The 18,934-nt window shown below is 39.6% G+C and overlaps 2 protein-coding genes across 2 annotated transcripts in view; one reads left to right on the plus strand and one right to left on the minus strand.

The window, feature by feature from the left end:
- The window catches only part of LOC144637086 (polycystin family receptor for egg jelly-like), a 26,378-nt gene extending 11,689 nt beyond the window's left edge, over window positions 1-14,689 (plus strand). Inside the window, exons 8-17 of the mRNA XM_078496247.1 lie at window positions 1-533; window positions 3,114-3,296; window positions 4,473-4,598; window positions 5,187-5,390; window positions 5,780-6,034; window positions 6,820-7,524; window positions 8,263-8,496; window positions 9,185-10,450; window positions 10,842-11,010; window positions 11,676-14,689. The exon at window positions 1-533 is cut by the window's left edge and continues 77 nt beyond it. Coding sequence (XP_078352373.1) covers window positions 1-533; window positions 3,114-3,296; window positions 4,473-4,598; window positions 5,187-5,390; window positions 5,780-6,034; window positions 6,820-7,524; window positions 8,263-8,496; window positions 9,185-10,450; window positions 10,842-11,010; window positions 11,676-13,663 — 5,663 coding nt within the window. The 3' untranslated portion in view covers window positions 13,664-14,689. The remainder of the gene's footprint in view (window positions 534-3,113; window positions 3,297-4,472; window positions 4,599-5,186; window positions 5,391-5,779; window positions 6,035-6,819; window positions 7,525-8,262; window positions 8,497-9,184; window positions 10,451-10,841; window positions 11,011-11,675) is intronic.
- A 1,005-nt stretch (window positions 14,690-15,694) lies between these two features.
- LOC144635725 (UPF0764 protein C16orf89 homolog) lies at window positions 15,695-18,538 on the minus strand. The gene is made up of 4 exons (XM_078494807.1): window positions 18,248-18,538; window positions 17,509-17,937; window positions 16,665-16,997; window positions 15,695-16,136 (listed from the first exon to the last, which is right to left on the minus strand). Exons 1-4 carry the CDS (start codon window positions 18,444-18,446, stop codon window positions 16,018-16,020), a joined length of 1,080 nt encoding a protein of 359 aa, XP_078350933.1. The 5' UTR covers window positions 18,447-18,538; the 3' UTR covers window positions 15,695-16,017.
- Window positions 18,539-18,934: the final 396 nt, after the last annotated feature.

Below are 18,934 nucleotides of genomic sequence, written 5' to 3' on the forward strand. Positions count from 1 at the left end.
ACCCAACCCTCTTTTTATGTCGACGACCTCCGTTGAAGTACCGATGGAAAATGTTCCTAAATGAGGGGAATGATTCGCACCCTCAATGGAAACATCAGACGGACTTGCCAAACCTCTTAGCAACAAAAGTGGACTCCAAACATTTTGTCCTTAAAAGAATTGCACCAGGCTCCTCTTACCGTGTGACTGTGGACGTTCTATCTCCGGACGGCGCACGCGGATGGGCATCGTACCAGTTTGAGACGTCAGCAGCGCCTTCAGGTGGGACATGCCACGTCACGGAGTTGGAGACAGAACAAATGTTAGGAACGTCACTGAACATTTCTTGTCAAGGATGGACTGATAAAAGCGAGCCTCTAATGTACCAGTTCTATCGCAAGTTAGAAGAAGGAAGATTCGATATGTTGTCATATGGAGGCTTACCCTACAGTGTCGTCAATATCATGCCAGCAGTTGATGAAGTTATTGTCCATATCAAGGTTGCTATAGTGAACATTTTAGGAACTACGACAGAAGTATTCCTCCAGATTCAGGTATACGTAAGAACTCAAACTCTTTTTCTATTTGAGATCATGGTGTAGGCATATACTGGCTTCTTCTGAAAACATTTTTACCACTGACAGTGGTTGTTCAGTTACCATTTATCGAAACATTTTTCGAAAATTTCGGTTCGGATGTAAGTTTCGACCGATGTATATACGCCGCCCCCGAGGGGGGTATGTTCAGGTATGTTTTAGGTGGGTACGTTCCGTCTGGGTCTCCAAAGTAGCATCCTGTTTGAGAAAGAATGATACAAAATGATACCCCGTTCTAGAAAGAGTTCAACTTTTTAACACACCGTTTTGGCTGCTGATCGTGAGTTAAAAATATCATACCCCGTTCTAAAAATTGTTTGTAAAATTGAAAACCCCGTTCTGGATCGGGAGCCGAAACTCACGACCCAGTTGGGCGGCACATACCCGTATAGGTATTTTTGGGGAGTACCCCCCCCCCCCGGATACGTCGTTACTCAGCTCAGCTCCAGGTGCTCCGGGTAAAATAGTAAACAACTAGTATTTCAGGAAAGTGATTCTTAGCATTTTTGTGGCATACCAGTAATATAGAGGCTTAGCTCTTACCAGCCCAGATATTCATAGAGAAGTCAGTAGTTTTTTTCCAAGTGGCTTGTATCAGCAATTGTATCACTAAAACGGAAAGTTGAAAAAAAATACCAAAGAGTAGGGCTTTCCACAAGTTGCTCGAGATTTCCCAAAAAGTTGCCCGTAATTTCTCAAAAAGTTGCTCAAAAGTTGCTCCAAAAATCCAAAAAAGTTGCTTCTGATAATAAAAGTTGCTCGAAAGTTGCTCCAAAAAATCCAAAACGCTGCTTCTAATCAACATAATTTCTTTAAATATATGCCAATTTCCCTTTGAGGGTTAGATTTCTAAACAAAACAAAAATTCTATGCAGTTTTATGCAATTTTACAGCAAAAGATGTATCTAAATAACATATCAAGGAGAAAATTTGTAAAATGATGACGTCATGTTTGCTGAGGAGTTTTTGTAATGTTTTAATGCAGAATGAGCCGAAAGTTGAAACGTCTTCAGGCGTTTCTCGAAAATCTTCGTCAAACTTCGTAAATCTTCGGAAACGATCGTATGGCCTTTGAACAATACTCGGATAATCTTCGGAGATCTTCGGTCTGGAAATTGCTCAAAATGCAACAAGTTGCTCGAGAGGAAAAAAGTTGCTCGAAGGGGAAAAAGTTGCTCGAAACATGAAAAGTTGCCAAAAAGTTGCCGAGCAACTTGTGGAAAGCCCTACCAAAGAGTCCAATTTGCATACAGTATTTAATTTCTAGGGGGTCTTTCTAGCTTGGCTCAGAGATTTAGGGAACAAGACAAAAGAATTTTTTTATTCACTTGCCAACTTCGATGTGATATTTTTGTTTTACTCTCCTAGGGCTCGCAAAAAGACAAAATGATAATGTTTTAAAGTTTGCCATTCTAGGAAGTTCCAGTAGAATTGGGTGTCTTGCTTGACTAATAACGTTATAACAGTAACCTGCTTTACAACTATAAGGGCATCCACAGACTAGGCATTTAGTTGTCAACAGCTATTTGTTATCGACAAATGTTATCGAGATCATTCCACACTTTGCAACCACTCAAACCACTGACCCTTGACAACGCAGTTATGATACAGTAAAAACCCGCGAGTAAGAACCTACTGTTTTTCAGGTTAGCCGTAAATTTGCATACCACATAGCGAAAGTGATAAATGATCATCGCAGTGAATTTCCAATTTAAGCAATTTGAATGAAGAAGCCTGAAAAAAATTCAGGGCTTCAACGGGATTGAAGCCCTGAATTTTTTTCAGGCTTCTTCATTCCAATTGCTTAAATTGGAAATTCACTGCGATGATCATTTATCACTTTCATATACATCCGCAGTTCATATATGAATCATTTCATATACATTACATCATACCACATAGTGTTTTAAAAAAATAAAGCACTAATTGTTCAGAACATAACATAAACGTGTACAGTAATGACTTGTCCTTGTCCAATTTCAATGAGCTCTAACAGTGTACTTTATGATTTTCAACTTTGTCATTACATTGCAACTGGGGTAATAAGGCTTCTAGGTTACGTATAGATCTCCAAAGAGAATCCAGACTGTTGACTTATCATATTTTTCCAAAAGTAAACATTTTTAATCAATTTAAAAATTGAGAACGTGTTTCCAAATTTTAGGCTAAAAAGCTTCTTATAAAAATGGTTTCTAATTTGCAAATTTTAGCCTATCAGGTTCTTAAATGTTAGGTTCTTACGTACGAGTTTTTACTGTAGTTGTCGACAACTAAGCCAGTTATTCCCACATGCACGGGAAAACGGTCACAAATGCAGTTCTTGGTAACTAAAAGTTGTAGACAACGAAATTGTTTCTATTTTCGAAAAGGAAAACTGCCTATTTGTGACAACTAAACCACTACGTATTTCAGTTGTCGATAACAGTTCTCGACAACTAAATGACCACCAAAATACACATTGAAACTTCAAATTTTATTGGTAAATTAAAGAAGATGCAAATACGATAAAAAGTAATTTTTTTTCTTTATTTTTGTTAGATTGATCCACCAACTTTGCCTCAAACTGAAGAGCAGATCCATGCGGAATTATCCAAACAAGTAATTACTATCGAAAGTCGTTTAAAGTCGGGGCAAATTAATTTGGCAATTCAACAAACAGAGACTCTTCTGCGAGTTATTAAGATGTCGGAAGATAGAATCAATGAACAGTTCCATAAACAGGTAGGCATTATTTGTTTGGATTATGATGTTCTTAATGTATTTAAGTTAAAGGGGTTATGTCACGCAATTTTAGGCAATTTCGGCACTGACCAACTTGTCATAGAATTAACTGAAATATCACAATAACGGCTGGAAACTGTAGAAGAACTGAAAAGAAACACAGAAACGCCAAAAAGGGGTATCGATGGGCAAAATTCGAGAAGATTAAAACAGATTGCGTTAGGCTAAACTTGAAAACCGTTGGCCCGATTTTTTTCAAGTTTATCTCAATTTGTAAGAAATTTAAAGTGTCATTTACAATGCTCGAAAATCATCCTTGTTTGTTATGTGGCTGTGATTTGGTCAATAAAAGACGTTTGCTCAGTCAATTTAAAGTTTAGAGCTCTTAATTAACGAAAATAAATATAATTACCTAAAATTGCGTGGCATAGCCCCTTTAACGAAAAAGTTTCAGAAATTCTAGCAAAAACAAGGGATTAGAACAAAGAGGGAAAGTATTTGCCTGGTAAGTTGGTAGTGCTGGTGAGGGGTGGGTGGGGGGGGGGGGGACAGGGGAGTGTGAACCTTCCGCTTCCGCCTCCCAGTACCATTTACTCCCGGTATCCCGCCTTTTAATTAGCGGTTTCCGCCACTTTTGGGGGCTTTCATTCATCAGTGCATGGGGGATGGGAGATTGGCAAAATCACTTGGTGTGGCTTCCAAATATTAGCCAAACCTCCTCGTTGGTAGGCAAAAATGTCACCCCCCAGTAATTCACCCTGTTTTTTTTATTTATTTATTTTTATTTTTTGCCCATAATTTGCTGTACCCCATCCCTACTAAGCTTCCCAAAATAACGTAGCCCCCCCCCCCCCAAAAAAAAAAAATAAACAAATAAACAACTTGTTACCCGCTTGCACTAATAGATCAGCCCCCTTATGCTATTTCTATTTTCCAATGTTGTAAAATGTTTCTATTATTAGAATTTTTCCCAGTTCCCGGCACCTTTAAAATCAATTTTTTTCACTTATTCTTCTCTGTCTTTCTTTACCCTTCCCGTCCCCTACTATCCATGACTCCAGCGCCACTTTTGGCGAGCCCTATGAATGTTTCTTTTCCACCCGAGGAACAAAGGATAAGATAACTTCTAACTTATTACTTAATAATTATTTCAAATATATCTTTTTGTGATTGCAGATACTCAAACGCATTATTTCTAAGATGTCTAACGTCAGTGTAAAGACCCTTGAACGATTACTCCAAATAACGACTATCTTGGGTAAAGCAACCGAGGACGACACTAAATTGTCAAGCAATATAACGGTAAAACCTGCATCTGTTTTAATGTTAAGTGGGGCCGAGAAAATTTAAGGATTAACGCAAACACTTTTAAACTCTTCAAGAATCGATCGGTATGGATTTCGGGTGACTATCGAAGCCATTTGCTAACTCTCTGCTAAATCTTTGGATTTCAAGTGCTCTTCTGTAATCGTCGGAAATCTCGAGTGAAGGAACATGAAGTTGAATCCCGATAACTCGAACCTTCAAGGGAAAACGAAAAAGGTTCGAGTTATGGGGCTTCGAGTTATCAAGGGTAAAATTAGTAAGAAAATGACATGGAGGGGAATCGAAAAAGGTTCGAGTTAGCGGTAGGTTCGAGTTATCGGGATTCAACTGTAACACTTTTAAAAATCCCAACTGGCAGGAGGCAGGTCAGTTGGCAATGTACAAACATAGCCAAAGAGTTGAACTTGGGACGATCGACAACAACACCAGGTAGTGGTCAGAACGGGACTTGAACCCGCGACCTTCGGGTTTCAAGTCCGCAGCCTAACCACGCTGCCTCCACGACGCTGCCTCTACAATCTGGTATATGTTATGTTAGACTCTTCTTATTGAAATCTATTGCAGGCTCTTGTCGTCGAAAGGTTGCTAAAAATTTCACCAGTGCTGTTACTAAAGGCCAAATACAAAACTGACACCAGGCTCTTGGGAGACGTAGCCAGATCTTACATGTATTGCATCAGCAATGTTAAAAAGTTTACATCACTGTCAAAGCTACAGGACGGACGGTTGGATGAAGACGGCACTGGGAACAGATCACGTTCTGACGAGGTATCAATTTATGATTAAGAGTTTTTCTCTATTTTTCTGGATTCTTCTGATGATAAAATTGGTCTTAAAATGGGGGTTTCGGCAAGCTTTGGTCTTCTTCAGGACTAATTCAGAAAATAATAGTCAATCTGGCGGACTAAAAAGAAAAACAGCATTTAAAACTAATTCTGTTTATTGAAAATGCGTTATTGGTTACAGTAAACGTTTTTCAGCCGCACCATCGGGCAAGCTGTACTAAAATGCCAAACTTAATTGTTTTCTTTTGCTTACTTCGAGAAACTTTCGAAAGCAAGTTTTTCTTTACCATGTAGTTAGAATACCATTATGTGTGTAAAAGTTTGTAATTTCAAGATTTCATCACCAAATTCATCGGCAAACTTTCTTTTCAGGCATGGACAAGAAGTCAAAGACTTTCACAGCGCCTTACAGAGATAGTCACTAACACCATGCTCTCGCTGAAGCAGCCTGGAGAAGAATATACTGTTATACGAAATAAACTTGAATCCACGGTTCTCGGCAAACAAGAAGTTGAGTACTTAAGCCACCTAGCAATTCACGATAAAGATGCAGGTTTTGAATTTCCTTTGCTGGGCAATGAAACTTTGTCAAAAATATTTGGAAGCACGTCTGAAGTTGGAGTTCAGGTAACCGTCCGAAAGCATACTTTTTCTTTTGAGCTTTATCAAAACATGCATGTGAGTTTTGGGCATTTTTTAATAAGACGGTACTTACTTACTTATCCTCATCGGGCCCATGAGGTACAACCCTAGAATTGCACATTATGAACAAACACGATAGCTCTTGCAATTTATAAAATCGTTGACTTGACTTTGTAGCGTGAATAGACTGAATAACGAACTGGGATGTAACACAACATCCCGTTTACAACGAACAAAATATCGTTCCACCAACCGAAGTTTTTGTATATTTAACAACTATTCACGGAAGTGGAGGTGGCCAGTGGTTGATATTCAATATTTAATATTCACCACTAGCCACCTCTACTTCGGTGAATAGTTGTTTTAGTATAAACTAAAACAGTGAGATAATATAGCCCAAAAGAAAATTTTTTCACTAATTTATTCCTATTAAAGATTACAATTTATCGCGCGCGTTGCTCGGAGGTGAATAGCTAACAATTATCCTGCGAAATCGCGCGGATATCCGGAGTTTGCAATTGAGAAGCTAATCAGCGCGCGCCAAAAACGCTATCCACTGTTTTAGCATATACTAATAATAATAATAATAATAATAATAATGGCACTTCGGGCAGTATATCCACAGAGTGGCTCTTCGCCTGCCCGATCCTATATATGTATATTCACTCAGACATTGTCATTCAACTACTGGCCAGTCCCGGACGTAACATCGATTAAAAACAACATTACTTATTATATGACAATGAAATGTTTACTTTTTATTTTCATAGATGATTACGTACGCATTTAATCCTCAATCCTCTGTGAACAGCAGTAACAAAATCAACTCTGAAGTGGTAAACATCGAACTTAAGGACGATCACGGTCTTGTATTGAATATTACTGATCTGCCCAACGACATTGTTATTGAAATTCCAGTGTCGCAGAATTACGGAAATGCCACTCCTCCCACCGAACATTTCTTAAATCCTGGATTAATGCAGTATCACATTGTCAACGTACAGCAAACACACACCACCGTGAAATTCTCCATAAGGATTTGTTTGCACGCCTCCGTTACGGCTTACATCAGACACGGCGAAAAGCCAACTGAAAGTGTCTTCGATGACGTTGTCATTCTGCCTAGTCATGGAAACAGTTCGAATTCAGATTGTCAAAATGGAGACAATAACATGCGAAATGTTTGGATCACGGCTGAGCAAACTGGAAACTATTACCTCGGGCTTTTGGGGATTGAGGAAACGGAAACGGTACAATCAAGGAACAGAAGGTCGCTCTTAACTGAGAGTTCTTCACAAGATAGATGTGTTACCTTTAAACCTCCCCCACCGACCCCATCCCCACCTCCAGAATTTGTTGTCATAAAACCAAAGTACGACCCTGCCAAATCGGCGAACTACAGCTTACAAGTGAATACCTTTTGGTGTGCGTATTGGAATGATGCTGAGGAAATGTGGACAAACGAGGGATGTAAGGTAAGATGATAAATGTTGTGAAGTGTTTTTGCTACCATGAAGGTTGCTCAAGGTTACTCTTAAGTTTAAAGTTCAAGGTTGTTTTTAAATTAATAAATGGTGGTCACCCGACTAGTTTAGCTTTTTAGTTATTTTGGGTGACCAGCAACTTATGTATTTTTATTTATTTATTGTTTAAACATTTCTTTGTAAATAACTTTGTTGTTGTTGTTGTTGTTGTTGTTGTTGTTGTTTAGCCCATACACGCAGTTCCTTGGTTTTAGAGCAGTTTTGTCTAGTGTCTGGTTCGTAAGAGTCGTTTGGACTGTCTTAGTTTCGTTTTTCTAACTTCAGAGTAGACATGTTTGGGAATTAAACTACCCGTGTGTCCCACCTACACCAGGTTCTTGTTAGGATTTAATCGGTTATTCTCTTCCTTATTACTTTTGTTGATCATCTAACAAGTGTGTTTTCACAAGTCAAATCATGCTGTGGGATGTGATGTGCGGTAAACTTTTCCTGTAGAGAAAAACAGCGCAAAGAAATTCTTTTAAAGTTGATAGTGCAGGAAATTATGAGCTCTGTTAAGCCGATCATATCATTTTGACGGGCATTTTGACCTATGATTTTGCGTCATATTTTGAAAAACTGCACCTCGCAATTATCAAATAGGGAAGGCTTAACATTTTTTGACAGTTTACCAGAATGTTACTTTTCTTTGTCATGATCTTAGATAAATGGCTTTTCTTCCATTTACAGGTGGGCCAGAATTCCAACGGGTCTTTCCTGGAATGCCTCTGTAATCACTTGACATCGTTTGGTGGAGACCTTCTTGTTGCACCAAACACTGTTGATTTTGTTGCAGTTAAACAAACTCTTGAGAACCTGGAACCCAGTGACGTGCTGGTCCTGGCCGCAGTTTGTTCTGTATTCCTGGTCTACGTTCTTGTATTGCTGATTGCACGTAGAGCCGACAAAAAGGATATTGCTAAGGTATCTTCCACAAAACAAAAACATCAGACATTTTATTTTTTAGATTGGCTCTTTTTCAAAGTAATACCTGGTTCATCATTCATCATTTAACCATTCTCTCCTGGTGGAGAACTGGGCTGCAGGCTCTCGGTTTTAGGCTGTTCTGCCTCTTCAGCCGATGCTGCTACTGCCATTGTTCTTAAACCGTTCCTTTTCAGCTCGCTTTTGACAGTCCACCTTTACCTTAGTTTTGGGGTTTGCCAACGAGTTGGTCGGAGAATGGACTCGCTTTCGGCTTTCACCCATGGCTAGTTCACAACATGAGAAAACGTTAACCAGTCAATGACACAAGCTTGTTAAGGCTGTTCTATTCCAGTGTAATAGCTAACTTGGTTTATCTTTACATGTTTATTCAGTGTGCACGGGATATTTTTTGCTTGGCTGTTGATTACGTAGACGGGCATCCATTAGGCAGTTAGGATAAGTACTATAGCTTAACTCGTTTTTCTAGTGGAACATCATTTTTCATGTAGCAAGGTTTTTTGTTCTCAAACGCATGCAGCACTTGCACACGTTTTGTACCGGTAACGAGATAGAAATTGTATTCATGGCAATCCTTAAGGAAAACTTTGCCGTCCTTTTGGGTGATGATAAATACTAATAAATAAATAAACATATCTAACATTCCTTCTAACTCTCGTGATTTTAGAATAGCCCTCTGATACCGTTAAAAGGTTCCGACGAGGGAGGATACCAATATGAAGTTTCTATTACGACTGGAGGATGGAGGAACTCGGGGACCTCGGCTAATGTGTCCATGATCCTCTACGGACTGGAATCTGCTAGTGACGTCATCAGCTTGACAACTGCAGGTAAGACCGACAGAGAGCTGTTCGTGCAGGGAAACACAGACAACTTCCTCATAAGTGTACCGCAACCTTTGGGGCCTTTAGTAAAGGTGCAGATAGGCCATGACAACTCGGGGAAAACAGCATCTTGGTTCCTCAGCGAGATCTCAGTTGTGGACAGTCAAACTGGTCAACAGTGGTTATTTACCTGCTATCGATGGCTGGCATTGGAGAGGGACGATGGAAACACTACACGAGTATTTTATTCTGCTAATGTGGAGGGTAGTGAAATAGAATTTAAAAGAAAATTCAGCATGTTGCAGAAGACTGGATTCGCCGACGAACACTTGTGGTGGTCGGTGGTCAGTAAACAGCCTGGAAATTCCTTCTCACGTGTTCAAAGGGCATCCTGCTGTTGTTGCTTCCTTTTCTTGTTCATGGTCACATCAGCCATGTTTTATGAAACGGAGACTGCCAATCAACAGACCATTACTATAGGACCTTTTAAGGTCACTCCAAGTCAACTAATAATTGCGTTGCAAACTGTTCTCATTACATTGCCGCCAAGTGTTTTAATTACGTTCTTGTTTCGAAACAGTGGGTTTAAAAATAACGCTCAAGGAAGACGTTACGATCACATGAACAGTCAAAAGCGCCAGTGTCTGCTTCCTCATTTTTGCGTCTACATCGCTTGGTTTCTCTGTATCAGCACAGCTATCACTTCAGCCCTGTTTACTATATTTTACTCCCTCATGTGGAGAGGAGAGAAGTCGGCTCGATGGTTGTCATCTGTCGTGTTATCACTGACTGGAGACGTATTCGTTTCTCAGCCTGTCAAGATAATTATGGTGTCCGTCATTGTGGCTTCACAATGTGGTCGCGCATTGAGGCTTCGAAGATCAGCGCAGGACAACAATGTTCAGCCGTTGTTTGATTTGTCTTTAGATGAAATAAAGCAAGCGAAGAAGTTTAAAACCAACGAGAGGAAGATGTTTAAATTTATCAAGAAACTGATCTTTCTTATTTTATTCTTCTTGCTGTTGATGATTGTATGTTATAGCGATAAAAACGAACACAGATATCAACTGACTGATTCTACGGAGAATGAACTCCAGAATTTTGACGAGGTGAGTGATTAATATCGAATACTGTGTTTATAATATTTTTTTTATTGTGGTAGTGTTATATCAAGGCTTCTGAAAGCCCCCACTGACACTGAAACTCGTGTTGAATATATTGCGTCTTTTCTGAGTAAAAATATTTGGCACTATATTTGCGATTTTTACTGTTATAGACTAAGTGTTTCTTTTGGTGGGAGGGGGTTATAATCGAGCAGGAAATTTGAAGTAGAAAAATTGTTTAGTCTGTCTGTTACTTGTTGCTGTTTTGCTATGAGGCATTTAGTCCAACGCTCCTTTTTAGAGGAAAATACACGCAAATCGGCTTTTCCCCGATGGCTCTTTACTTTAACCAAGTTTGTCTATGAAAAATCCCCCGTACTTATACTTACCTCTTTAGATAAAAAACAACAACCAGTTCTGGAGGTGGATGAACGAAGTATTTGTTCGAGCAATATTTCCAGATGGTTGGTACAATAGCCAAGAGGAGAAAATTTCAGAATACATTGGAAACAAGCGTTCAATCCTAGTCGGCATGCCTCGCCTAAGACAACTCCGAGTCAAGAAAAGTAAGTTTTAAGTTGTGAATGAACATTTTGTGAGTCAAGTGTGTAAAAAAAGTGTTATTAAGAATTTGTTGACCTAATTTTCAATGACAAAACAAGATTTTATGACAAAAACCACCCAAAAAATGAAGAAATGCATTAGCTTGCTTCCTTGTAATGTGGAATACAATAACACAGTGCACGGTTAGGGTTTCGAACAGATCCAGAATCTGTGTGATAGCAATGAAGAATATTCGTTTCGTTTCCCCTTATTCTTTAATGTTGCTGAATCTGTCGCCAATGACGCAGTAACGCATTGGGATGAGGCGCAAAATGGACATATAAAGAATGAACGCATAAATTTCTTTTCGCTGTCTATCTTCCTCTCATCCTTAAACAGGTAATTAAATAGTTAGTAGGGCAATATAAAGGAGTCGTGGACAATAAAGGAGTCGTGCAGATAGGCCTATCGGTGCTGGCATTTAAATTCCTCTGCTACCCCTGGATAGGATGCTAGTCAGGGATCACATAAAGCCCAGTGCAAGCATTCTTTGTAATTTTTCCCCTCTTCCCCTCTGCAAATGCTTCTTTTGGCTTTTAATCGCGCGGGCATTTGAAGTGGAAAAGTATTTCACTTTTAGACATGTCGTTCACCGCCGCTCCTTTAACTTTTTTCTTTTCCTCAACAGACACATGTGAAGGTGCTGCTATTTTTAAAAAGATGATCAATTTTTGCCACGATTCGTATTCTCGTATCGATGAAGATACAAATATCTGGAATTCCCAAATAGGAACGTTTAACAGATCTTTATCTGCATGTCCAGAAAACTGGGAATATAGCACGGATGAACAGTTTGGTGGCTTTGATTCTTGGGGTCGTTTTGCTGTTTACCGCGGAGGCGGATACATAGCTAACCTGGGATACAACAAGCTTACAGCCAGAAAGGTTATCGACGATTTAATTAAAAACAATTGGATCGATTCTCAAACTCGAGCCGTGATAGTCGAGTTCTCACTGTTTAATCCCTCGAGTAACCTCCTCAGCGTCATGTCGTATTTCTTTGAGGCACTTCCATCTGGGTATTCTGGCACATTTAAAAATTATGGAATCTTACCTCTTAATTCTACTGATTCACAAGCTCACGACACCTACCTGTTTTTTGTACTGCTATTTGGGGTCTTTCTTCTTTGTTACCTGATCATGGAATGCATTAAGATGTTCCAACAAAAATGCTCATACTTTAAGTCCGCGTGGAACTGGATGGAACTCTTTCAGATTTTAACTGCTTCTCTTGCATTGCTCTTCCAGTGGATAAAATCAAAAGAAGTTACAATAAAGCTAGCTAAATTAAAAGAGAATCCTTTTGTACCAGTGAGCTTCCATCAAGCTCTTGTGTGGGGCGAAGCTGAAACTGTGGCAATATGCATAACATCGGCAATAGCCACACTGCGTCTCCTAAAGTGTTTCCATTTTAACAGTCAAGTGGTGAAGCTTTCATCCTTTCTGAAAAGTCGTTTACCAACAGTGACATCGTTCTTTTTGATTTTTTGTGTCCTGTCTACCAGTTACGCTGTATCGGGGACGATCGCATTCGGTTCAGATAACTTAATGTTTTCATCTTTTGCCAAAGCGTTCATCTCACAGTTCCTCATGGTCATTGGAGGCAACGGTCTGATGGAGGGGCTTGAGGAAGGAGGCTTCATTATGGGCAGACTGTTTGTCGTGAGTTTCTTTCTCACTGCAATTATAATTATAACAAATATGTTTGTGGCCATTCTGGACGATTCCTACTCGAACTCTTGCCTCGACCAGGGAAAAGAAGAATTAGAAATTGCAGACTTCATGATGAAAAGGATTCTGCAAACCCTGCTCGGTTACACGCCAGAAGAAAATGGTGATTCCAGCTCTTCAAAGAGGAAAGCCGATCAAGGTAGTAGAGATGAGTTGTCGGAACGTACATCCGTGGCCGAAGAAGATACTTTTGAAAATGAGGCATGGAGATCTAACTGGTCTTTCGCGGCAAAAATAACACCAGTGATGTATCGCAGCCGAAAAGTGTCATTTGCAAACTCAGAACCATTTGGAGACAGCGCAACTGTCATGAATGGAGATGAAGATGATGAACTTTGTTCTGTTTGGGAAACTTTCAAAACTAAGAAAACGCTAAACCGCACTCAATCCAAAGACTGTTTTCACTCAGGTATTAGCGAGGAGTCATCATCAGTCGAGAGTGAAGAAATAACTTGTGGCACAAACCTTGGAGATGGATACGGCAGAGCTGATGTTGCATCAACATCAAGTGATGACCCCTTGTTGCATTTGAATAACATGATTTGCCACATACTGACAGCAAGGCATTCATCTCTAGTTGATGACGATGATGACAAGGATTACGATGGTGTTGATGATTCTGACAAAAGCGACGACGTTCACAATGCCGCTTACGTCAACGACGTCGTCGACGACGGGGACGCCACCGCCACCGCCGCCGCCGCCGATGATGATGATCATGCTAGTGTTGAGCATCTTGCATGCAACAGCAATGCTAACAGGGATGTTTGGAAGGAGATCCTTCACCTTTTGGATGATACTTGTTTGGATGACTATCCGCACAATTCATCTCCAGTCGGCCTGGGAAGTTACGACAATCCAGCTTTGGTCAAAGACAGAGATTAGCAGGTGTTTTATGGAATGTATCCAATGAAAGTAAAAACGATAGCGAATCCTTAAACAAATTATTAGAAAACAGCAGAAATTCACAACTTCATATTAACAGCATCGTATGAAAGCACTGTTCAAAGAGGGGGTGAACAGGATCGCGGATCGACGGACGTGGCCTTAAAATGCGCTCAGATTTCGGGATTTTTGCGATACATTGAGCGGATTCGCGGATTTCGAAAATACAGCGGATCGTGGATTAGCTACGAATTCTGGCCGGGTTTCCAGACTCTTCGTGTCGGGAAGTTTCGATCGTGGATATTAAACGAAGTTCAGATCACTTTGCTTGGTTTCGTCAGTATTTTTGCAGAATTGTCGCGCGCAAAAGCAAGGAATCAAACGAAACGTCTTAAAAAAATTGAAATAGAAAACAAAATATACCTTCCTTTTTAGTAAAACTATACTTTGTGGGCCACACAGTTCTCAAGAAATGCGGATTCGGATTAAAACGAAAATAGTGGCGGAATGACGGATGTCAGTGGCCAAAAAAGCACGGATCGGCGGATTTTTATGCATAGCTTTTCACTCCACTCTTCGAATAGTCCTAAAGTGGAATGATTACCGATAGAGTTTCATCCACAGAATTTAAAGCTAAAATCATCTTGTACAGCATTATTGAATAGCAGCTCATGATATAAATAGCGCTTAGTAGCTTTCATTTGAAGGGCCGCGCACTAGAGATCATACACATAATTACAAGCTAGAATCATCTTCAGTGAACAGCACAATAAATTAAACACCAAAGTATGAAAGCATTGCTTAACTGCTTTAATTCAATAGTTACACACTGTGGCCCTATCCACACTTTTCAAATTTATCTCCAGTGTTTCCATGCATAAAAAACGCACATGAAGACCAAACAGCTGTCTAGCAGTACAGAATGTGCATGGAGAATTTATATGTTGAAATCCGGCCTTAAATGATAAATGACGATGTTGTAAGATGTTGTATATCAACTGACAAAAAACCTTTAACTTAGGCACTTTTCTCTCATTAAAGAATGTCATATATTCATATGTTCAGCTTGTCTTTATAGTAGGACATACTTAACTTAGTAAAGTACAAAATCATCATACAGAATGAACGCAAGATAATTTTTTATTCCTCTTCTAAAGAGGTGATGCTTCTCGACGACAGTTTACCTCCACCCAGCCCCCCCCCCCCCCCCCTTTCCCCAACCCATCCCAGTGTACATCTATTGATGTTTCCTGTAGGAGTTATTCAAAACTGAGATGAATACATACTAGTTATGCAACGCTTTCGAGTGGTATATTATGGAATATCCCACGAGTCACTTGCATTTTCTCGGTATACACACGAGCCTTTAGGTGTATACGAAGAAAATACAAGTGACAAGTGGGATATTCCATAGAATCGCATAGCTAGGAGAATTCTCGCCATCTGATTGGTTATCGAGGCGAGGTATTCAGAGTGGAATTGCGACTTGAAAGCGAGGTTGAGCGATATTACACTGTAGCAACGCGTAGCTTCACATAGCAACGTACGCAAAATTGGAATCGATTTATGTTTACAAAACTATCTTGTCCGTTTACAAAGCAAAAACCTGACCGAAGTGAGAAAGCAAAAGATTTTCCTTGATTAAATTTCAATTACGGCGTTCTAACGTGGAATTCCCTCGTCAGGTGGTGGATTTTTCCTATAGTGTGCCACGAGAAAGTGTTGTGTAACTATTTTATACCATGCCATAGAAAATACCCTTACTAAATTTCGTCGAGAATAAGATCGCAGCGCACGATGGGAAGGTTGAGTTGAATACCGTCGAATATACAACGGTTTTCTTAAATTCTGATTGGCTGTATTTTCAATGGTATGGTATAAAACGCAGTTTCAAACTCTGATCTGGACTGAATCTGGATTTAGGAGTAGCGTTGGTTTAATGTGTATTGTTCTGCCTACAACTGAGACCAGCTCGTCGATACTTCGGGTGCATTGTGCCTACAACTGTCAACATCAAATCCCCACTAATAATTCTTGATGCTATATTGCTTTATTTTCCTTTATTTCATTGCCTGTTTATTTAACAGTTTGTCATAAAACTAAGTAAATACCAAAAATGTTAACAATATGAAACTTAATTGGCGGGCTTTATTGTAGACTGCGAGCATTCCCAAAAAATAAAGAGGCGAGACAGTTTTCACACGGCCATTTGCACCTCTCGCCTTATTCGTTTGTCGCTCTGTAATCCAGGTTAGCGAATGCCCGCGGTCTACTTCTATGAGATCGGTTAAAACAAAAAAATTCATAAAATCTCAATTTGTGTTCCGGTAGATAATCTGTACGGTCAGCGGCATTCATGTCCTTTTCTTTGCCATAGTTGAATTTGTGTCTGGTATGTCGTTCAGAACCAGGAAGCGAAAATAAATGGAAAGAAGTGCAGTTCCAACTCCTGTTATATGCGATTCACACCCATCTGTCAAACAAACAAATATAAATGGCACTGAGTGACGACAATAGCCATAGAGTTTGATCCCTGATAAGACTTTTAATGCTACATATATGAGCCACTTTAAGATGCCGCTGTACAAATTTATGATTTTGGCACGAAAATAACAGTGCTGGTTTTAAATTTGAACACACTTTTTTTTTTTCGGATAGGCCAGCCATCCGCACTGAAACGGCGCTTTATAATTTCGGTTACCGAAAACGGATCTTTTCGAAAACGGTCTCCAAAGTGGAGAAATTTGAAAACACCGGCTAGGTGGTGAACCGCAGAAGGCGGAAATGATCTTTTTCGAAAACGCTGGCGTCAAATAGTCGTGTGATCTTTCTTTCAAAAACAAAAGGTTTAAGGTAGCTTTACAATAGCCTACTCATGCGTTAAATGTTGCGTGCGATGTAGCGTATCGTTTTCAAATTTATCCGGATTAGTATGGACGAAATATTTTTTTATCCGCTTTCATAATGATCTGGATCATTGTTTACAAGACCTTAGTCTCACCTGACAATTCTTTTCCCATAAGAAGTTTCCTCATCGTCCTCCTGCTCTGTTGTTTGTTAAACTCATCCTCGTTTTCGATGTTTCCGTAACATCCACTCGACCGCTGCCATTGTAACACATTTGACAAACGTTGCGGCGTTAAAAATTCATAGTATCCCAGAATGCCACAGACTACGCTCTGTTCCATCATTAGATCAGCGTCGATTCTTCTGATTGGATGAACTCGCTCGACCAATTGCAGCTGAGTATAGATGTTGGAGCAAATTTTGTCGTACACGTGTTCTAAAGAGCTTTTGTATTCCTTCATCTTTGTCGAGAACGTATCAAGACATCCTGTAAATTCAACCAATCAATCAATCAATCAATCAATCAATCATTCATTAATTCATTCATTCATTCAATCAATCAATCAATCAATCAGTCAGTCAGTCAGTCAGTAAGTAAATCAATCAATCATTCATTTTAATTTCGACCTTCGCAACCAACATGCAGCAAACACAGAATCACTCTCTCTCCACACTGACAGAAAGCAGGCGAAACCACAACATAAACAGACGAGTGAATGACGGACAAGCCAAATCCGCAAGGGGAAAAGACAGAAGAGTAGGACCAAGACACGAACAACACCCCCAGGAAAACAAATGAACAGACAAACAAACAAGCAAACAAAAAACAAACAGACAGACACTACCTATTCGAGAATAATTCTCCTTGTGGTACTCCTACGATTTTCTACTCGAGTCAACTTATCTCTACAATTCTCTACGAGCTTCATGTTCCTTGCATCGTTTTGGTGTGTGTCGTCTTGATAGGTGTTTTTATTGCTGATAACAGTTTTACTAACCTCTCTGCTCACCAAACAAGAAATAAAGCGCTTGATGCGTGAGCACGAAACCGATCTCTCCCGGACGCACCATTATTTCCCAGCATTCCTCAGGGACGTCACAAGGCTTGTCCCCATATCCCGGACTGCCGAGGAGCTTGGCCAGACATGGTTCATAATCATGCAATATGTCGTCTGACAGTTTCCTTTTATCGAAAGCCGTGCTAAGATTCGGGTCGATTCTTTTGTAATGTTTCACTGTTAGCCAAGGCTGCGACACAGTGAACCCAACCAGGTTATAGTACTGAGGGTTAGAGCGCCGCAGGACAGTTAAGGATTTCGATCCAATTCGAGACACAAGTTCCTGGAGTCGAGTTACTTGCTTGTATATGCCAGACTTGTGTAAAGCGTTCGCAGTTTTCTTTTTACGGATTAAATCAAAGAGATTACCTTTTGAACAACAACAAAATAAAAATTGCATTATCTAGAAAAAGCAATTAATAATTATTTAACATATTTTGCGTTAAGGCCTACCCAAGTAAATAATTAAAGGGAAGATTCTAAATGATGGTTTTTTTCTTCTCAGTGAAGGTTAAACTCCACATAGCAACAAGTTCTGTTTAGAACGACCGGAGAACAGCGAGACCCCAATATATCATGCCGTTTTTTTTCTGGATAATTAGAAAAAGACTTGAACATCGTTACAGAAATCTTTTTTTACAGAGATGAAATCTTAAGCAGCACACGCATTATTACCAACCTTGAGCGATTCTAAGACCAAAATACGCATCCAAGTTTAAATCATCCCCATATTGTTCGTAAAACAACACCGCTTTCTCGAGAGCATCAAGCACACTGTTAACACCGCTGGGAAACTCTTCTTGTCCTTCATTCGTGTGGGCAATTTCTAAAAGAGAACCGACTGAGAAAAGAAGTAGAAAAAGGCATGCTAACTTCATCTTAACGCGGTTAAAACTCCGTCTTTCAGAATTAATCAAAATTAACTGTCTTAAAGTGGACAATGCGAGTCGTGAAGAGGCCCTTGGGCGCAATATCCGTTAATGGCAGCTGTGTCTTTAGACTAGAGCTCTTATTGTTATAATACAGGAAAGAGTCTCGTTCAAGGACCGGTTGTTTTGAACATTTGCTTCTTAAGACGGTCAATATCATGTGAATTTGGGGAACAAAGCCTCGGTTATTTCATCTTCTTCAATGTTGCCATGGAGAGAAATTAATTCAAATATACCAGCGCTTTCTGACGTTCAGTTTTGAAGTTACCTCTTTCAAACTGCGAAATCGAATCACGGAAATAAAAAAGGTGTTTTAAGCATGTTTTCACTTTTATAGAATTTTGATTTTTTTTTTAAAAAAAACGACCATATAAAAAATATATATTTTAAAAAATTGAGCCATTTTGATTACGTCTTCAGTTTTACGTATCAAATTA

The sequence above is a fragment of the Oculina patagonica genome, chromosome 13 (assembly GCF_052425735.1).
Source record: "Oculina patagonica isolate OP01 chromosome 13, crgOcupat, whole genome shotgun sequence".
Lineage (NCBI taxonomy): Eukaryota > Metazoa > Cnidaria > Anthozoa > Scleractinia > Oculinidae > Oculina > Oculina patagonica.